The sequence below is a fragment of the Castanea sativa genome, chromosome 3 (genome assembly GCF_040712315.1).
Source record: "Castanea sativa cultivar Marrone di Chiusa Pesio chromosome 3, ASM4071231v1".
Classification (NCBI taxonomy): Eukaryota; Viridiplantae; Streptophyta; class Magnoliopsida; order Fagales; family Fagaceae; genus Castanea; species Castanea sativa.
In genome coordinates, this window is record NC_134015.1 from 40878475 (window position 1) to 40894746 (window position 16272).

The following is a 16272-nucleotide window of genomic DNA, read 5'->3' on the forward strand; positions in this document are numbered from 1 at the left end:
AAAAATAAATTATGAAGTCATAAAATTTGTTTTTAAGATTGTTGGATATATTTTAACAATTTGCTTTTGTGATTGAGCAAAAAGGCGCAACATATAGATCTAATTATAAGCAATAACACAAATAGATATGATAGGCAAAAACAATAATTAAATATTACATATATAAAAAGAAGTCTGCAAAATAATTAAAAACTTACAGACCAAATGTGTGAAAGATGAATGATATATTCAAGTCTTGTGTTTGACATAATCTCCTTAAAGTAGATTTCACCCCTCACACAATCTGTAATTCTTTGAGACTCACGAACGTTTGCCTCCTAGGATAAAATGATCTACAACAAGAGAAGAAGGACACAAGGTCTATGTTGTACGAACTTATCTATGTCTCTTTCTTTCTTTGACTCAAATGCTAATGCACAAAATATTCTTACTGGAAGAGTTTCTCAAAAGTTATTTTTCATGAATGAGGGACTATGACTATATACATTACTGAATAGTCACATTGTTTCATAAATAACTGTTGTATATAGATTTATTGACTCAAAAATAAAATAATAAAATATTATTATTATTTGGACAAAAGGGCATAGTCCACACGTGCCTAAAGTCTAACCCAATGTCCAACCCATGAGCATATAAACTCATATTCTCTATCATTTCTTATGTAAGACTCAAAAATTCTCACCACTTCAATATCATGTTCAAGTGGATACATTAGAAGTCAATTTCTTATTCACTCCATAATATTTTTCTAACAAAATTTTCCTTGTGTGGTTATGTTAGTTGAGTCTCATCAATTTACAAATACCAATAATATATCACCAACAACCAAATCAGGTGGTTCTATTAACAAAGTTGTTATATTACAAAACAGCTTACAAAATGACCATTTGAGCATTTAACTTACAAAATAGTGAATAATAACTCACTAAATTAAGCTCAATGGTCCAACCAACCTCAACAAAACAAACAACATTACAAACACACAACCATCATGCTGGACTCAATCTCTTAAACTTTGTTTTGTTGATTGAGGTAAAACACAAAACCAACATTAAAAACACAAAAAATCCCCATAACACCACTAGTGCAAGCTTGCACAATCTCTCATTCTCTCTTGCCCTCATTGCTTTCTCACTAACTTCTACATATAGTTCATAAGCTTTTCTTTCACTTTCAGTAGCTTTTTCTTCCATTTCCCTAGCTGAACTTTCCCTCTAAGTTGCAAGTTGCAGTTCATTCTCAAGCATATTGATCCTTCAAATGACAAGTGGGCAATTTTATTTGCACACTTACAAGTATGGTTATCCACCAACTGAAAGAAGCCACATTTAAGACCAATATGAGAATTGATTTTACACCCACAAAGTTTAGAACATGTTATTTCACAATTCACAATCCATCACCATTAACCATTAACATACAATTCAAATCAAATAGAAATAAAAAAATTCTGGCTTCCCTTAAATTGGCTACACAAGCCAAAAATCTCCTTCCACAGTTACCAACTTCCAAACTTTTTTGCAGAACACAAATCTCATGGGTATATAAATGCCCTTCTGAAGCATGGTAAAAATGACTTGTTGTAGAACAAGTGACACTCAATGAAGACATTGCATAAGTCTCATGGGTACATACGTTGTTGCCTCCCTCTTCTTGTCTCATTTTTCTTCTTTTCTCGTTTCTCTCCTCCTTCTTTGTCTCACCTCTCTCTCTCTTTTGGATCCATAAATTTTTTTTTCACAAACAACTTCGAACCAGTTGACCATGTAGCAATTAAGTCTGATTCCAAAAGGATATGGCATTGAAACATTTCCACACCTATCTATACAACCAGGTTGTGCAATAGCTGGTGATGGAGCTGCTTACTTCAGCTAATCCATATGTCAGCAGAAGAAAGAAAGCGATTCTCATTACAAATTGCACAACCATTTAATTTGTGTCTTTTACAGTTCAACAAAGCAAACCATATACCCAGCCTTTATAGATTGGTAGTGGTTGTTCATTGTATGGGTGTGGTTCCAATTTGGGTATGGGTATATGAATGTTTCAATTTGGGTGTGGTGATCTGGTTGTTATGATATGTTCTGATGGATTTGTGGTTGGTAGTGGATTGTGGATGGTGGATGAATTTGTTGTTTTGGGTTTGTGGTGGGTGGTGGATGAGTTTGTGGCAGATTCCAATGGTGTTTGATGATTGCGGCATGGCAATGGTGTGGTTGTTATTACTTATTGGTAGTTTTAGTGGTTGGATTGATTTGCTTTTGGCTGGTGGGCGGTGGAGGAGCTGGGTTTGGGTGATAGGGGTGGGTGAGAAAGGGAGAGACGGAGAGGAAGAGAAAGGAGAGATAAAGTAGTGTTTATATTATTTTATTTGGTAGTTTATATTATTTTATTGGGCTGTATATGAAAATAAGAATTAAAATGATAGGTGTATTGTAAAATGAATTGGTAAAATAGATAAAGTGGTGTATGATGGTGTAAAATAGGTTTTTTTTTTTTTGGCATCCCTGGATGCTAGTGCTTTAAGGATGGGAAAAAAAAACTTTGAATTTACATACCCATATGTTGCATGATTTTAAGGGTCTAAGTGGTAAAATAGCAACTGGTGGTTGCACCCCCAATACTAGTGCTCTTATAAGCTTTTTTATAATATGACCATGATCTATTGTTACGTGCAACTATCTCCATTATAGAAAGAAAAAAAAAATACGCGAGTAAATACTCAAAAATAGGCTTTCTACATATCATAAGTACGGTCCAAAACAATGATTTTTATCAGCTGTAGCAAAGAAAAAGAAATAAACTTCATAGAAGTTGAAGTAGGAAGTAGTAGGTATTCCTAGATCCTTTAGGTTGCGTTTGTTTGGAGGTGAAATAAGGTAGATGAAAAACTTTGGAGAGAAAATAGAAAGAAAAACTTTTTTAGAGTGTGTTTAATTGGATGGGGAGGACGGAAATAAATGGTGGGGTCCAGGTATTTTCTTTCCAGGCCCATCAAAAAGTTTTCTCTCTAAAATGAGGATAAAACTTAGTACGGATTAATTTTTTCTTGATTGACAAAAATGTACATATGCATGTGCACATAGGCATGTGCACATAGGCTTCTTCAAGTTGCCTCTATTTTTTTCTTCTTCTCCCTAGCAGTAACATTTCCTTGCTATCTTTTTTTTGGGCGCGGGGGGGGTGGGGAACGTTGCCTTTTTTTTTTTTTTTTTTTCCTTTTGATTTTCTAGGCCTAGGCGTCCTTGTTTTTTCCTCTTCTGGGTAGTAAAGCTGCCCTTTTTTTTTCTTTTGATTTTCTAGGGTCTAGGCATGATACTTGTTTTTTTTTTTTAACTAGACATGATTTTTTTTGGAACATGTTTTTTATTTTATTTTTTTTAATAAATTTGGGTGATTACTATTTTTTGTGGTTATTTGTCACTTTTTTGTTTTAATTAGGCATCATTCTTTAGCAATGGTATATGAGTAAATTTATTCAAACTCATTTTTACCATCCATCCACTTGGTTGGAAGAGTGGAAAAGTGGGAGGATAATTTTTTTTTTTCTTCTCCTATTTGTTTGATTGGAGGTGGAAAAGTGGAGGGATGGAAAAAATGAGTTTGAATAATAAAAAAAAAAAAGCCAAAGGCAACATTACTAAGTGTACGTTTGATATGATTAATTTTGCCAACTTATTTTACTATTTAAAGTTTTGCTACTATTCATGGGTCTTACTGTACTTTTGGTACTATTTATGGGTCTCACTATACTATTTTAACTAAATTTTACTTTTATCTACAGTACTTTCAGCAAAAAAAATTTAGTTTTAGCAAAAAAAATGGATCCCAAACACACCTTGAGAAGAAAAAAAAATAATAAAGGCAACTTGAAAAATTCATCCCCACTCAATTTTCTCTCCATTTTATAGAGAAACATTTTGGTGAACCCAAAAAGAAAATACATAGGCCCCACTAGTTATTTTCTTTCTTCCTCACTCAACCAAACACACTTTAAAAAAAATTTCCTTTTTATTTTTTCTTCAAAGTTTTCCATCGACTTTGTTTCACCTCCAAACAAACATATCCTTACGGATAAACAAAGGGTCTAATTGAAAGGAAAAAAAAAACACCTTTATGATTAACTAAGTGAGCTTTTGGTTCGAGACATATGTGCGAACAATTTAGGCCCAGATAGTTAAGACCCAGCCCAAATAAAGGCCACCACGGCATTAGGTTTTAGGAGGAGGACTAGGGTTTCATATTTCACCCTCTATATTAACACTCTTTGACTCCTCCTCTTTCTTTCTCTTCTTCTGCAAGAGCTAACCTATCTAAGCAATTCCAAGTTCACTCAGAGGCGCACAGATCAGCCGCCATGGTATCCAATACGTTTTTCTTTTTTCTCATCTCTTTTCCTCAAATGCTACAAATTTATCACGTCCTCTCAATCTCTTCTAATCTTAACAAAAATCTCATTGTTTTTTTTGGTTTTGGTTTTTTTCAGGTGAAGTACTCCAGAGAACCCGACAATCCCACCAAATGTAAGTTCGACATTTTCATTCTACACTTCTCAGTTTCTTAAGCTTTTTCATTTCCTGTCTTTTTTATTTATTGACAAAACCATTCTGATTTTTGTTCCACCGTTTGTTGTTTGGATCTGATTGTTTGATTTATGTTTTATTTTATTGCAGCCTGCAAGGCCAGGGGTTCAGACCTTAGGGTTCATTTCAAGGTACTATAATCTTTTACTGCCTCATCTTCAAATGTTGGTTAGTTAGTATTAATATTAAGTGTTTATTTATGAGGGAAACATAAATCTATGTTGTTTTATTGTGTTTGGTTTGCTTGGAGAGATAGAAGGAACATGTATCACATGCATATAATCTGAGAAAATACCACATGAATGTCATATAACATAGTAGGTATTCAAGAATCAGTATATGAAATTTCTATGAATTTGAAAGAAAATGTATTGGGAAGTAATGTCTAAATGCTCAGAATATCATTGTTCCTGTAAATTGTTGATAATAACCAGCTAATAGCTAACGTAAATGAACCAATTAATTAGTGCATTGAATGACAAAGCATGATCTTATTGAGAGTAGTGGCTTTATTGAGTTTGATGTAAAGTTGTTTTAAAGTATACTTAAACATGTTGAAATTAAATTTCTTTTTTGGTTGATGTCTTTTACATTTTCTTTGGTTGTCGGGTAACCTGATTAAAAAAGCAGGGGTCTGTTGCCTATGTGAACAGGCCTCTCGTAAATGTCAGGGAAATCAAGTTTCATCGTTATTGGGTGAACCTCTGTTTGTTGTTTGTGGCTGAAGGTTCAGTAAATGATGGAACATTTTCTATATTTGGCTCTTGAAGCTATTTTAGGATTTTGAGCTTAAATGCATATGCTAGGTTTCATTTTTGAAGTTGATGAGAATATTGAATATTGAATATTGAGTGAAGATCTGTTGACTATGTGACTGATCACTGATTTGTGTCTTTGGTTGCTATACCTGATTAAAAAAGCAGGGACCTGTTGCCTATGTGAATAGGCCTCTCGTAAATGTCAGGGAAATTAAGTTTCATTGTTATTGGGTGAACCTCTGTTTGTTGTTTGTGACTGAAGGTTCAGTAAATGATGTAACATTTACTATATTTGGTTCTTGAAGCTATTTTAGGATTTTAAGATTGATGCGTATGCTAGGTTAGACTAGAATATTGAGTGAAAATGTGTTGCCTATCCAACTTATCACCAGTGAGTGTCTTTGGTTGCTATACCTGATTTAAAAAGCAGTGATCTGTTGCCTGTGTGAACGGGGCTCTTGTAAATGTCAGGGAAATCATGCTTCATTGTTATTGGGTGAACCTCTGTTTGTTTTTGTGATTGAAGGTTCAGTAAATGATGGAATATTTAATATATTTGGTTCTTGCAGCTATTTTTAGATTTTGAGCTTCAGTTTGTGTACTAGGGGTCATTTTTAGATTGGATTTTAGAACTGTATGAGAATATTGAGTGAAGATCTGTTGCCTATGCAACTGTCTCCAATGTTTGTCTTTGGTTGTCATACCTGATTAAAAAAGCAGGGACCTGTTGCCTGTGTGAACGGGCCTCTCGTAAATGTCAGGGATATCAAGTTTCATTGTTATTGGGTGAACCTCTGTTTTTTTTTTTTGTGACTGAAGGTTCAGTAAATGATGGAATATTTGCCCACATTTGGTTCTTGAAGCTATTTAAAGATTTTAAGCTTGAATTTGTATGCAAGGTGTCATTCTTAGATTTGAAACTTGATGAGAATATTGAGTGAAGATCTGTTGCCTGTGTAACATTCCCCAATGAGTGTCTTTGGTTGCCATACCTGATTGAAAAAGCAGGGACCTGTTGCCTGTGTGAACGGGCCTCTCGTAAATGTCAGGGATATCAAGTTTCATTGTTATTGGGTGAACCTCTGTTTTTTGTGACCGAAGGTTCAGTAAATGATGGAACATTTATTATATTGCATTAGTTCTGTCAGTCTTTAAGCCTATCAATTGGTTTAAAGTGAGTGTCTGGGAAATTAGTTTCGCTTCCCTCGAGTGAGCCTTGGTTTCTGCCTGTGACTATTTTCAGTAATTGTTGCAACATCTTAAGGCTCTAGTTGGGGTTTGTATTGATTTCTGTGGTGAGCTTGTACGGGAGAGTTAAGGGATACTTGTCTTGCTAAGGAATTTACTTGTTGAGGAATAATTCGGAATTGTTCCTCTCTATGAATAATTAATTGGAGTTACTGAGTCAATTCTTCATTAAAAAAAAAGCCGATTAACTAATAAGTTTCGCATTTAGGTTTTTTACTTTAGGGTTCTCTTTGGCACACTTTTTTTTCCTCTATTTTTGAAGAATATAATCAAGGTGGTGAGGATTTGAAGGTTCTGGACTATTTTATGTCTCGTGTCTCTGCATTGCTCTGATTTTTCTTCTTTTGAATTTATTTGATGAAGTATATATTGATAATTCCAATTCCTTTATTATTTCTGGAACCTGATTAAAAAAGCAGTGCCCTTTTGCCTTCTGTGAAGAGGGTTCTCGTAAATTTCAGGAAAATTAGTTGCATTGTTATTGGGTGAACCTGTGTAGTTTTTGGTTGCTGAAGGTTCAGTAAATGGTGCTACATGTATTTTGAAAATTTTCTATTTGCTCTGTTGTGTACAGTCAATGTTGCAATGATGTTTGGTCCTTTTTTTAAGCTCAATAGAATATATTATTTTAATCTTTCTCATGTATCTGCTTATTTATCATGGTGCTTATTCTAAAATAGTTTGTCTATTTAATGTCCTTGTAGAACACTAGAGAGACAGCGTTTGCCATCAGGAAGTTGCCATTGGTCAAGGCCAAGAGGTATTTGGAAGATGTTCTGGCCCACAAACAGGCCATCCCCTTTAGACGTTTCTGTCGTGGTGTTGGACGTACTGCTCAGGCAAAGAACAGGCACTCTAATGGACAAGGACGCTGGCCTGTTAAGTCTGCTAAATTCATCCTAGATTTGCTCAAGAATGCAGAGAGTAATGCTGAAGTAAGTTTCTTCTTGCTGTTTGCTTGTATTGTCCTGATAATCCTTACTGTTATCTAATAGTTTTCTTCTTAAATCTTCCAGGTGAAGGGTTTGGATGTAGATTCGCTCTTCATCTCTCACATCCAGGTGAACCAAGCACAGAAGCAACGGCGTCGTACCTACCGTGCTCATGGAAGAATCAACCGTATGTTATAAATGCATTCAACGTCGTTTTCTGGCTTATCTACTTCTATCTTGATAATTGAGTTAGGATCTTTTTTCTTTGGCAGCCTACATGTCGTCTCCTTGCCACATTGAGCTGGTTTTGTCCGAGAAGGAAGAACCTGTGAAGAAAGAGGTAATTCATCCTTACCATATCAAGTTTTATGTCGAAAAAGTAATGATGTGCTGTCATGGTATTGGAATTATTGAGTTCGTTACTAGTCGTGCTGCTTATTTACCTTTGGTTTGTTTTGCAGCCCGAGTCCCAGTTGACAACTAGCAAATCAAAGAAGTCTCATGCTCTACGTAGTGGTGCTTCCTCTTGAGTGGTTGTTTTAGAACTGACAATTGAATGGCCGTCTCGAGTTTCTTGCTGCTGCCCTTTTGCCTGTCAATGGGGAGTTTTGTTGCTTGTCATATAGAATGAGCTGTTATTTAGATTATTGGACGGCTTGTTTTTTTCAAACTATATCTAGTCTTAAGTGAAATTTTTCTTGAAGATTTTGTGATTGGAAGCCTAAGAATGCATACATTGTTATTTTTATTAGATGCATTTTATCCATGGCCGTCTTTGCAATTTTTGGTTGTTTAGTGGTCAAATTTCGTTAATTTGTTGTACTTATCTTCATTTGCCCTATGTGTTTTACCACAGCTGGCTCATTTCATCAAATAATTATAAAGGATTCTTGGAGAACAACTTGACGTGGTAATTTACCCATAAAATTAGATTACATAATACAAAAAATAAAATATCGGATTCAAAAGGCAATGTGTTGTTTTATATGAATAAAAATAAATTACTTAATTAAACAAAAAAGAAAATAAAAAAGGTTTTTTTAAAAAAAGTTGGAAGTTATTATTTGATTTATTTTTATGTTTTTTGTGTTACTTTTAATAATTGTTTTGGAGCATCAGGCTAGCTGTATTTCCAAGGAACAATAATGAGGTATATTGTTTGACAAAGATTATTTTTGTTACTTTTTTTGTTATTATTTATGAGTTGCATTATTTCAACTAACTTTTTCTTTTTAAATTTTACAAAATAAACTGATTTTAAAGGCCCTAAGAGTCTTCACATTAGTAGATGGATAAATGTGTATAAATGTACAAAATGAAAAAAAGTCATTAATTTTACACATTTTAAGCAAAAAAGTCTCTACATCAGTGCCTTTAAACTCATCTATAATGTCTACTTTGCTACAGTACTGTGTAAATTTACACGGGTACTGTAGCAGGTGTATTTGATTTTTTTTTTTATAGTTTTTTCCCTCTCCTCCCTACTGACTGTCACCTCCCTCTCTCTCTCTCTCTCTCTCTCTCTCAGACACAGCACAACTCTCTCTTTCTCTCATCTCATCCATTTTTCTTCCTCTAGCTGCCCATCGCCATCGTCGCCAATAAGAACAAGGTCGAGCAAGTCGAGTCGTCAGACGGCCATCGCGAGGAGGTGGCAGTGTTGCGAAGCGTCAATCTAGTTCCGATTCGTTGGTTGTTGTTTTTTTTTTTTTTTTTTTCTGGTTTTTGGTTGACTGTGGGTCGGTGGGTTTTGATTATCTTGCCGCCGATTGGGTGGGCGATGAATGGGTTTGGGTGTGGGTGAGGCTCGAACGGATCGGTGGGTTTGTTGAAGGATTTTGTTGAAGGGTGGCTGGCTAGGTGTGTGGCTCGACGGAGAAGACGCAGTGAGGGAGGGAAAGTGGCTCGACGGAGAAGATGCAGTGAGGGAGACGGAGAAGACGCAGTGAGGGAGGGAAAGAAATAATAAAAAATGTAAAAAAAAAAAAAGGAATAATATTTTATTGAATAAATGTGTAGAATAGATAAACTGATGTGGGTGTTTTGTAAAAGTGGAGGTATAAAATAAAAAAAGTAAGTTTTTTCATGTAAAATAGACAAAATTTAAACGAGCTGATGTGGTTGCTCTAAATTCTAACAACCCACTTAGATAAATCTCGGGCCGTCTTCCTTTATTTCACAGACTTTTGATGGCAACATTGTCCGTCACATTCTACAAATCCCGTCCCACCCAATAATCTAACCCAACCAACAGAGTCCCTTTGGACTCCTCTTACGCTCCTCTATCTCTCTCTCTCTCTCAACTTCTCTTTTAAGTTTGGATGCTACCTCATAACTCTTCTTAAATTCTTCAAATTCATTCATACTCAGTTGATCACTACTTCTCTCAAATCCATTTAACACAAAGAACCAGCTTCCTCTCAAACTTTCTCCCAGCTTTCTCTCAAATCACATAAATCCTTGGACCTTCCATAACTTCCCCTCAGCTGCTCGCCTATTGCCTAACCCTCATTAATCCTTATAATTCCTCAGCCATAGCTTATTATATATGGAACTTTCATATACAAGATCTTCTTCAGCTTCAATCATGTTGGACACTATAGTCACTATGAATTGATTTTCTCTTCAACTCATTCATTGAGATTTAACTAGATTATAATAGTGTTGAGAAAAACAAAGAGAAGAGAAAAGAGACAAAAGAACAAAAGAAAGTCTGTGAAAACTAAAGAGAAATCAATAGTAAGTAAAGGTTGTTTTCTCTCTATTTAAATAAAATAGTATACTTTTACTGTACAACTCAATGAGTCATCACTTTACAAGAAATACACATACACATACCAAATGCAATAATGTTTTATCACTTTTGAAAATATGTTATTGGAGACATGATACCAAACACATATTTCTCATTATGAATACTTTTAACGAAGTGTTTTTACAATACTTTTTAAACCACAGTTTTCACATCATTTTGAATATTGATATTTAAACACCACTACCCCGAAAGATCCACGAGAGATTTAAAATGCTTCTATGGAAAATTGCGTTACCCTCACCAAGGAGGCCTTGAATAGGAGATGGCCTTAAGGTGATCTTAGCTGTGCACTTTGCAGTTACCACACTTGAACATCTCATTATACATTGCTAATACTCTCTCGCCACATGTTATTTCACAGCTTGACCCATCCACCTTTCAAAGTTAGGATATAGAATACAAATGATATTGTGAAATGCTTGATATATCCATCTAGATCTTTGAAAATACCAGACAAGGAAAGACAAACTTTCACATTGTTTGCCTCTATTCTTATAGACAATATCTACAGAGATCAAAACCAATTTTTTTTTTGCAAGTACCTCTTCAAAGTCTAATCATACTCCTTATGCAATCAATAAATCCTACTATGAACACCTCGCAGCTTGGTTTGCAATGAAGTTCACCCTGGCTTCCTTTTGGATTCCTCCTACTCTTCGATTGATGAAGATTAACTTTGATATCGCTATTAGACTTGGTTTCTCCATAGCTGCCACAGTCTTCGCTTAATCATCCTTGTTGCCTCCCTCTGATTCCTTGATTGGTGAAGTTCATGCAGCACTTTTGGCTCTCAAGTTAGCATTTCATCATCAATTTTCCTTTTGTATTTTTGTGTTATTTGAAGGTGATTCTAAACTTGTAATTGAGGCTCTCCAACAACCCTCACCTCCAAATTTTCTTATTCCTTTCAAGCCTACTGTTTTGGCATCCTTTAGTTCCCAATCCTGTTGGGACTATTGTTATTGTATCCAAACATATTAATTATTTGGCCCACAATATGGTCAGTTGAGCTATTCATTTTAAGTAGGAAGAGCCCATAAATATCTCTTCTCCTAATTAGATTTCTTTCTCGAGTTCTAAAAATTTAGCTGGATATTTTTTTATATATAATAATTTTAAAAAAAAATTTAATATTCAAGTATTGTGTCATTGAATAGTTTTTTATCCCTTTAAAATTTGGGACAATTCTTACATAGTTCCGGAGCACTACTTTGAGACCATGTAAGTTTTTTCCTAAAACATGTGTGATGATTGCTCTATTCAATATCAAAACACTTATCTTGGTAATTCATGTATTTTTTAGGTCAAATTTCTAGGAACCACGGGTGAAGGTGTGGGTAGGAGGTGCAATTGGGTAGAAAGGCAATTGGCCGCTCTCTGTAATGCCTATTCTCCTCAATTTCCCTCAAACCAGTTCTGTGTGTCACGTAAAAGGACATGCTAGTTTGCCACTAGAGAACATGAATAAGAAAATTTATCCAGCAAAAGAAACAAGTGCAATTGTCAAAATAGTGGGAAGAGAAAGGAAATACAAAGCCGAAGGATAAACAGTGAAGCAACACCGGAGAGAGAAGGACAAGGCAGTTCAGATTTGAAAAGGAGAGAGCTTCTATAAAGCTGTGTGGGAGCCTGAGAGGTAAGGTTCTATAGAAGAAACGCAGAGAAATGATGCTTCAATCAGCTTCACGCTTTTGATGTCAACAATGATTTCTTAGTTAAATGTTCTCTTTCTTATATTTCAAGCTCAAAATACCAGCTACTCCTAGCGCATGGACTTGAGACATGGACTCACATGGTGGACTAGGCCCCTATATTTAGATCCTTCTTCTCATAAGCATTCACTAGGGGCCATTTGATTCAAAAAAATAATGTTGGAAACAAAGGTGAAAAACAAAGAGACAAGAATACTTAAACTGAGTTAACTCAACAACCAGGAAAGCTAAAGCTAAAATCTTGATTTAGTCTGAAGCACGTGGCTGAATGTGAAAAACAAGAGCCTGGGAGTAGGTTGTCCAAATTCTCAGCTTTGATGCATAAAAAGTAAAACACGTGGCTGAATGTGAAAGCTGCCAAAAACTAATAGTGATGCGAGAAGGTACTCCCACATCGATAGCGGAGAGAAGAGCGCAAGGCCTACTTGACTATAAAATGAGAGGGAGGGGAAGAAGAATCTTCATCTTTGCGCTTGGGGCAATGACGCAGCTAGTGAGGTTCTAACCGAGGCGCGTCTATTGCTGGTTGAAAACTATTTCCAAACCCCCTCTTAGGCCTAGGTTCAGCCTAGGCCTTCGAGAATTTCTGGAAGGGCTCCCTTTGGGGTAAAGCCCTACAATTCTAGTTCAACATTTGTACTGCTGCTATTGGATTTTCACTTAAGTAATAATTAAATCGTTAAAACTAAAATGTAAGAAAGGAAAATTAAAAATTTTCAATACAGGAATAGAATTTTGTTTAGATTCACTCTACAAGTGACAACAACTCAACCGCCACAAGCAAACAGGTGTACATCGGATATTCCCATAATTCTACATACATATTGTTACAAGATTTTTACACCATAAAGAAAATAACACATACAGAGAATTATTACAGGATTTATCAACAAAAAAAAAAAAAGAATAACACAATATTATTATTATTATTATTATTATTATTATATAAGGAGAATAATTCATAACAAAAACCGATTTTTAAATAAAACCTTTTATAGTTTTATATTACAAACTGCCTAGTCAAACTCATGTGCCTAAAGTGAACCCCCACCAAAACTACACCCCAAAAGGCTCATTGCACAAATTGAACTCATGCCTAGTCAAGAATGACCCAAACGCCTAGATGAGGTCGAATGCCTAGTCAACAACGACCCAAACTCCTAAATCATATACAATGACCAAAACCAACTCAAACCCCTAAATCATATACAATGACCAAAACCAACCAACTCTGTTTACTTTTGTCGAGTGCTCTAAAGCACTGAATAAAACAAGTGTTTAAAATTGATTATTTGTTCCGATCGTATCGAATTCAATGCATTGAAATACTAGACCCAAACTAAATTCTCTAGATAAACCCAAACTATACCACCTTTACTCACTTTACTTCTGCCAATCACATTGAAACGTCCAACCATCAATTAAAAGAAACCACATGTTTATAATATATAAATAAATAAATAATCAAATAAGAAATCACACCCAATTAACTCCAAAGTTGTCGGCCAAGAAACCGAGAGGTTCGAACTAGCATGCATTTGAGAGAGAATATCGTTAGTTAGCACGCGTTTGAAACAATTCAGTGAAATAGCATCTCGAGTCTCTTAGACTTGAGTTCATTGTAGCAACTAGTGGTGGGCCTTTTGTGATTTATGGGCTAGACCGCCTCCTGCTGCGCTAGGCCCAATTGTTCTGGATAAAGGAGTCAGGACCGTCCCGATTACAACTCATTTTGGTTCGACTTGTGCACAAACTATGCCCCATTTGCCGAAACTTTAGTCACATGCCCATGGCAGGCGAGGTTGCTACATAAAGGTTATGGCAGATAAATGCAATAAAACAATGATAAAAGGAATACGTTACTATTAGACAAAAATAAGTAAGAAATCTTTAATTAAAGCAGGAAAAAAGAACACATTATAAGTGCAATGGTAAAGATGATAGCAATAATTGGTAAAATTAAAGAAGAAAAGATTAGTTTGCCGCGCTCGGTTTTGTCACGGGACTAAGACCAGAAAGGGAACCACTTCCTCAATGTGGGCAACCTCGTAGGAGGATCTTGCTGCGAAAATTACACACTTTGAGGGAACGGGCCTAAATGGCTTGTGCCCAAACGAGTTCTTTATCTCTAACAGAGAGTAGGCTTTTAGAGGGGAAAAAAAAAAAAAAAAAACCTATTGGTGCATGCCTGTCATTCTACACTCTCTCACTCCCTTCCTAAATCTCTGTTTCTTTTTTCTCTATTTGCTATTTCAATTTCATCCCCTTCTTTTCTTTCTTTCTTATTACTTACTCATGTGGTGTGATGGTAATTACTCTTGTGGTGATTACTATTGTTGCGATGATGATTTTGTTCACGGAACAAACCCTTTATATACTACCGGTCGTGAATTCTTTAATTATTTTTTTTCTGGTTTGGGGTGTTCCTCGCAACCACCCTCTGGTTTGTTACCTGTCTAGCCAGCACCACTAACCTGTGCTGGCTGTGCCACTCCCCATTACCAAACAAAAAAAATTATTTTGTTTGCTTGTTTGCCGTGACATTCTTATCCTCCACGGCATGGGTATTCTCTCTTACTATCCCTCATGACATGCACCTAATGGTTCTAGCTCATCCTCCCTCTTTTGGGTGGTATGTCATCCCAGCAGGACATTTCCCTCAAAAGAGTTTGAGCGGGAATCCCAGAATAGGCTTTCCTTTTTTCTCACCGCTAAATCATACCCCCTCTTACCTTTGACCCATGACTCACTACTCCTGTATTGGCAAAGTACAGGTTGGTAGTGCGTGGGCCCTGCGCGTGCTCCACTTCCCGTGTATGCCAAAAGCTTGTCCGCTGCTCATGCGTTTGCCGTGATTTGGAGGCTCGTATATGCATTCTATCATTTATCCTTGACCTCTTATGGCGTGAACTATTTTCTGATTTCTTTCATTCTTTATTGGCTTGCTCCTTTCAGGGGGCTGGGTCTTGCTAGATTGTGGGTTTTCCACCTCTTAACCAATTCTTTGCTCCCTCTGTAATCTTGTTGCCACTCCTGCCATAACACTCTGCTGTTCTTGTCGTGGTATTATTTGACCTGTGCTTGCTGGACCTCTTTGTGTCTGCTGCCCATTCTTCTTTCAATGACTCATTATGGTCATTTACACTACTTTGGGCTTTCTCAACCCGTTACATTTATTGTGGGCTCTTTGTCCCATTTCTTTCCTCTTGAGCATCCTTGGCCTATTTGCTTTCCTTGGACATCTTTGGCCCATTTTTCTAATTATGCATACCCATGGGCTTTTACTAACTCTTTTGGACCTCTCTGGCCTAATTTCCTTATCCTTATCCTTCATCCTTTGGGCTCATGGGCTTTCCCTCAACCTCTTACTTTCTTACTTCATTACTTCGGGTCTATTGCGGCCTATTCTCACTTTTCTACATCACATACTACCCATGGGTTACTTTCTCTCTCCGGGCTCTTTTAGGCCCGTTTGCTTTCCTCAAGGCTCATTTATTTATTTTATGGGCCTATGATCCATTGTTTCAGTCATTCGGGCTCATTAGTTTTTTATTCAATCCACTAACTCTTCTCTGCCCATATTGTTGGGCTTCTTCCTGTAATTGGGCTTCCCAAAATGAGCATCAACACAACTCGAGCCTAAAATATTCGATTTCTATGTGCTGTCACAGTTGAGGTGGAGTGTGAAATCCACGTGGAACTCAAGTTTTATATACTCGAGTTCTATTTTTCCTTCAATTCGTTTTTTCCTTCTCCGTTTTTCCCTTTCGCCCAATTCCCCAACGATTTCTCTAGCTCTCAAAACCCAAACCCACTTCCAAAGACAACAAACCAAAAAAAAAAACACCAAAACCAAGCAACAATACCAAACAGGAACATCAAACCCAAGCGTGCTCTGGTGCTCAGATCAATAATCCCAAACCACTCCAATGCTGAGATCAACGAACCCAAGCTTAGGGAGCTACTCTAGTGCTAAGATTGTGATTTTTGGGTTTCGGTTTTTGATCCGGTGCCAAGATATTATGAATCTATGGGTTTGGGTTATTGCTCCGGTGCCGAGATTTGATGAATATGTGGGTGAGGTATAAGGAGAAAAGGAAGAACAGAGAGAACGAAGGAGGAAATGAAGAAAGGGAAATTGAGTGTCTAAAACTCGAGTTCTACGTGGTTCCACATGGAAAATCATCCACGTAAGTGTATGAAAAAATTCCAATCTCGAGG

At 36.3% G+C, this 16272-nt stretch overlaps 2 protein-coding genes and 7 non-coding genes across 9 annotated transcripts; 8 read left to right on the top strand and 1 right to left on the bottom strand.

The window, feature by feature from the left end:
* The first annotated feature begins 4224 nt into the window (after positions 1 to 4224).
* LOC142628020 (large ribosomal subunit protein uL22y) lies at positions 4225 to 8305 on the top strand. The gene is made up of 7 exons (XM_075801951.1): positions 4225 to 4363; positions 4490 to 4526; positions 4677 to 4717; positions 7297 to 7527; positions 7609 to 7711; positions 7797 to 7864; positions 7986 to 8305. Exons 1-7 carry the CDS (start codon positions 4361 to 4363, stop codon positions 8052 to 8054), a joined length of 552 nt encoding a protein of 183 aa, XP_075658066.1. The 5' UTR covers positions 4225 to 4360; the 3' UTR covers positions 8055 to 8305.
* Positions 5207 to 5336, top strand: LOC142630084 (small nucleolar RNA snoR74). Its single transcript, XR_012843200.1, has one exon. It is a non-coding gene; the product is annotated as a small nucleolar RNA snoR74 (small nucleolar RNA).
* LOC142630085 (small nucleolar RNA snoR74) lies at positions 5500 to 5629 on the top strand. The gene has a single exon (XR_012843201.1). It is a non-coding gene; the product is annotated as a small nucleolar RNA snoR74 (small nucleolar RNA).
* Positions 5765 to 5893, top strand: LOC142630087 (small nucleolar RNA snoR74). The gene has a single exon (XR_012843203.1). It is a non-coding gene; the product is annotated as a small nucleolar RNA snoR74 (small nucleolar RNA).
* LOC142630083 (small nucleolar RNA snoR74) lies at positions 6055 to 6186 on the top strand. Its single transcript, XR_012843199.1, has one exon. It is a non-coding gene; the product is annotated as a small nucleolar RNA snoR74 (small nucleolar RNA).
* On the top strand, positions 6343 to 6468 carry LOC142630086 (small nucleolar RNA snoR74). Its single transcript, XR_012843202.1, has one exon. It is a non-coding gene; the product is annotated as a small nucleolar RNA snoR74 (small nucleolar RNA).
* On the top strand, positions 7002 to 7130 carry LOC142630088 (small nucleolar RNA snoR74). The gene has a single exon (XR_012843204.1). It is a non-coding gene; the product is annotated as a small nucleolar RNA snoR74 (small nucleolar RNA).
* Positions 8306 to 12514: 4209 nt separating the features above from the next.
* LOC142630114 (U4 spliceosomal RNA) lies at positions 12515 to 12665 on the top strand. Its single transcript, XR_012843226.1, has one exon. It is a non-coding gene; the product is annotated as a U4 spliceosomal RNA (small nuclear RNA).
* LOC142628954 (uncharacterized) lies at positions 12543 to 12860 on the bottom strand. The gene is made up of 2 exons (XM_075802976.1): positions 12838 to 12860; positions 12543 to 12673 (listed from the first exon to the last, which is right to left on the bottom strand). The coding sequence occupies exons 1-2, from the start codon at positions 12858 to 12860 to the stop codon at positions 12568 to 12570; spliced, it is 129 nt and encodes a 42-aa protein (XP_075659091.1). The 3' UTR covers positions 12543 to 12567.
* Positions 12861 to 16272: the final 3412 nt, after the last annotated feature.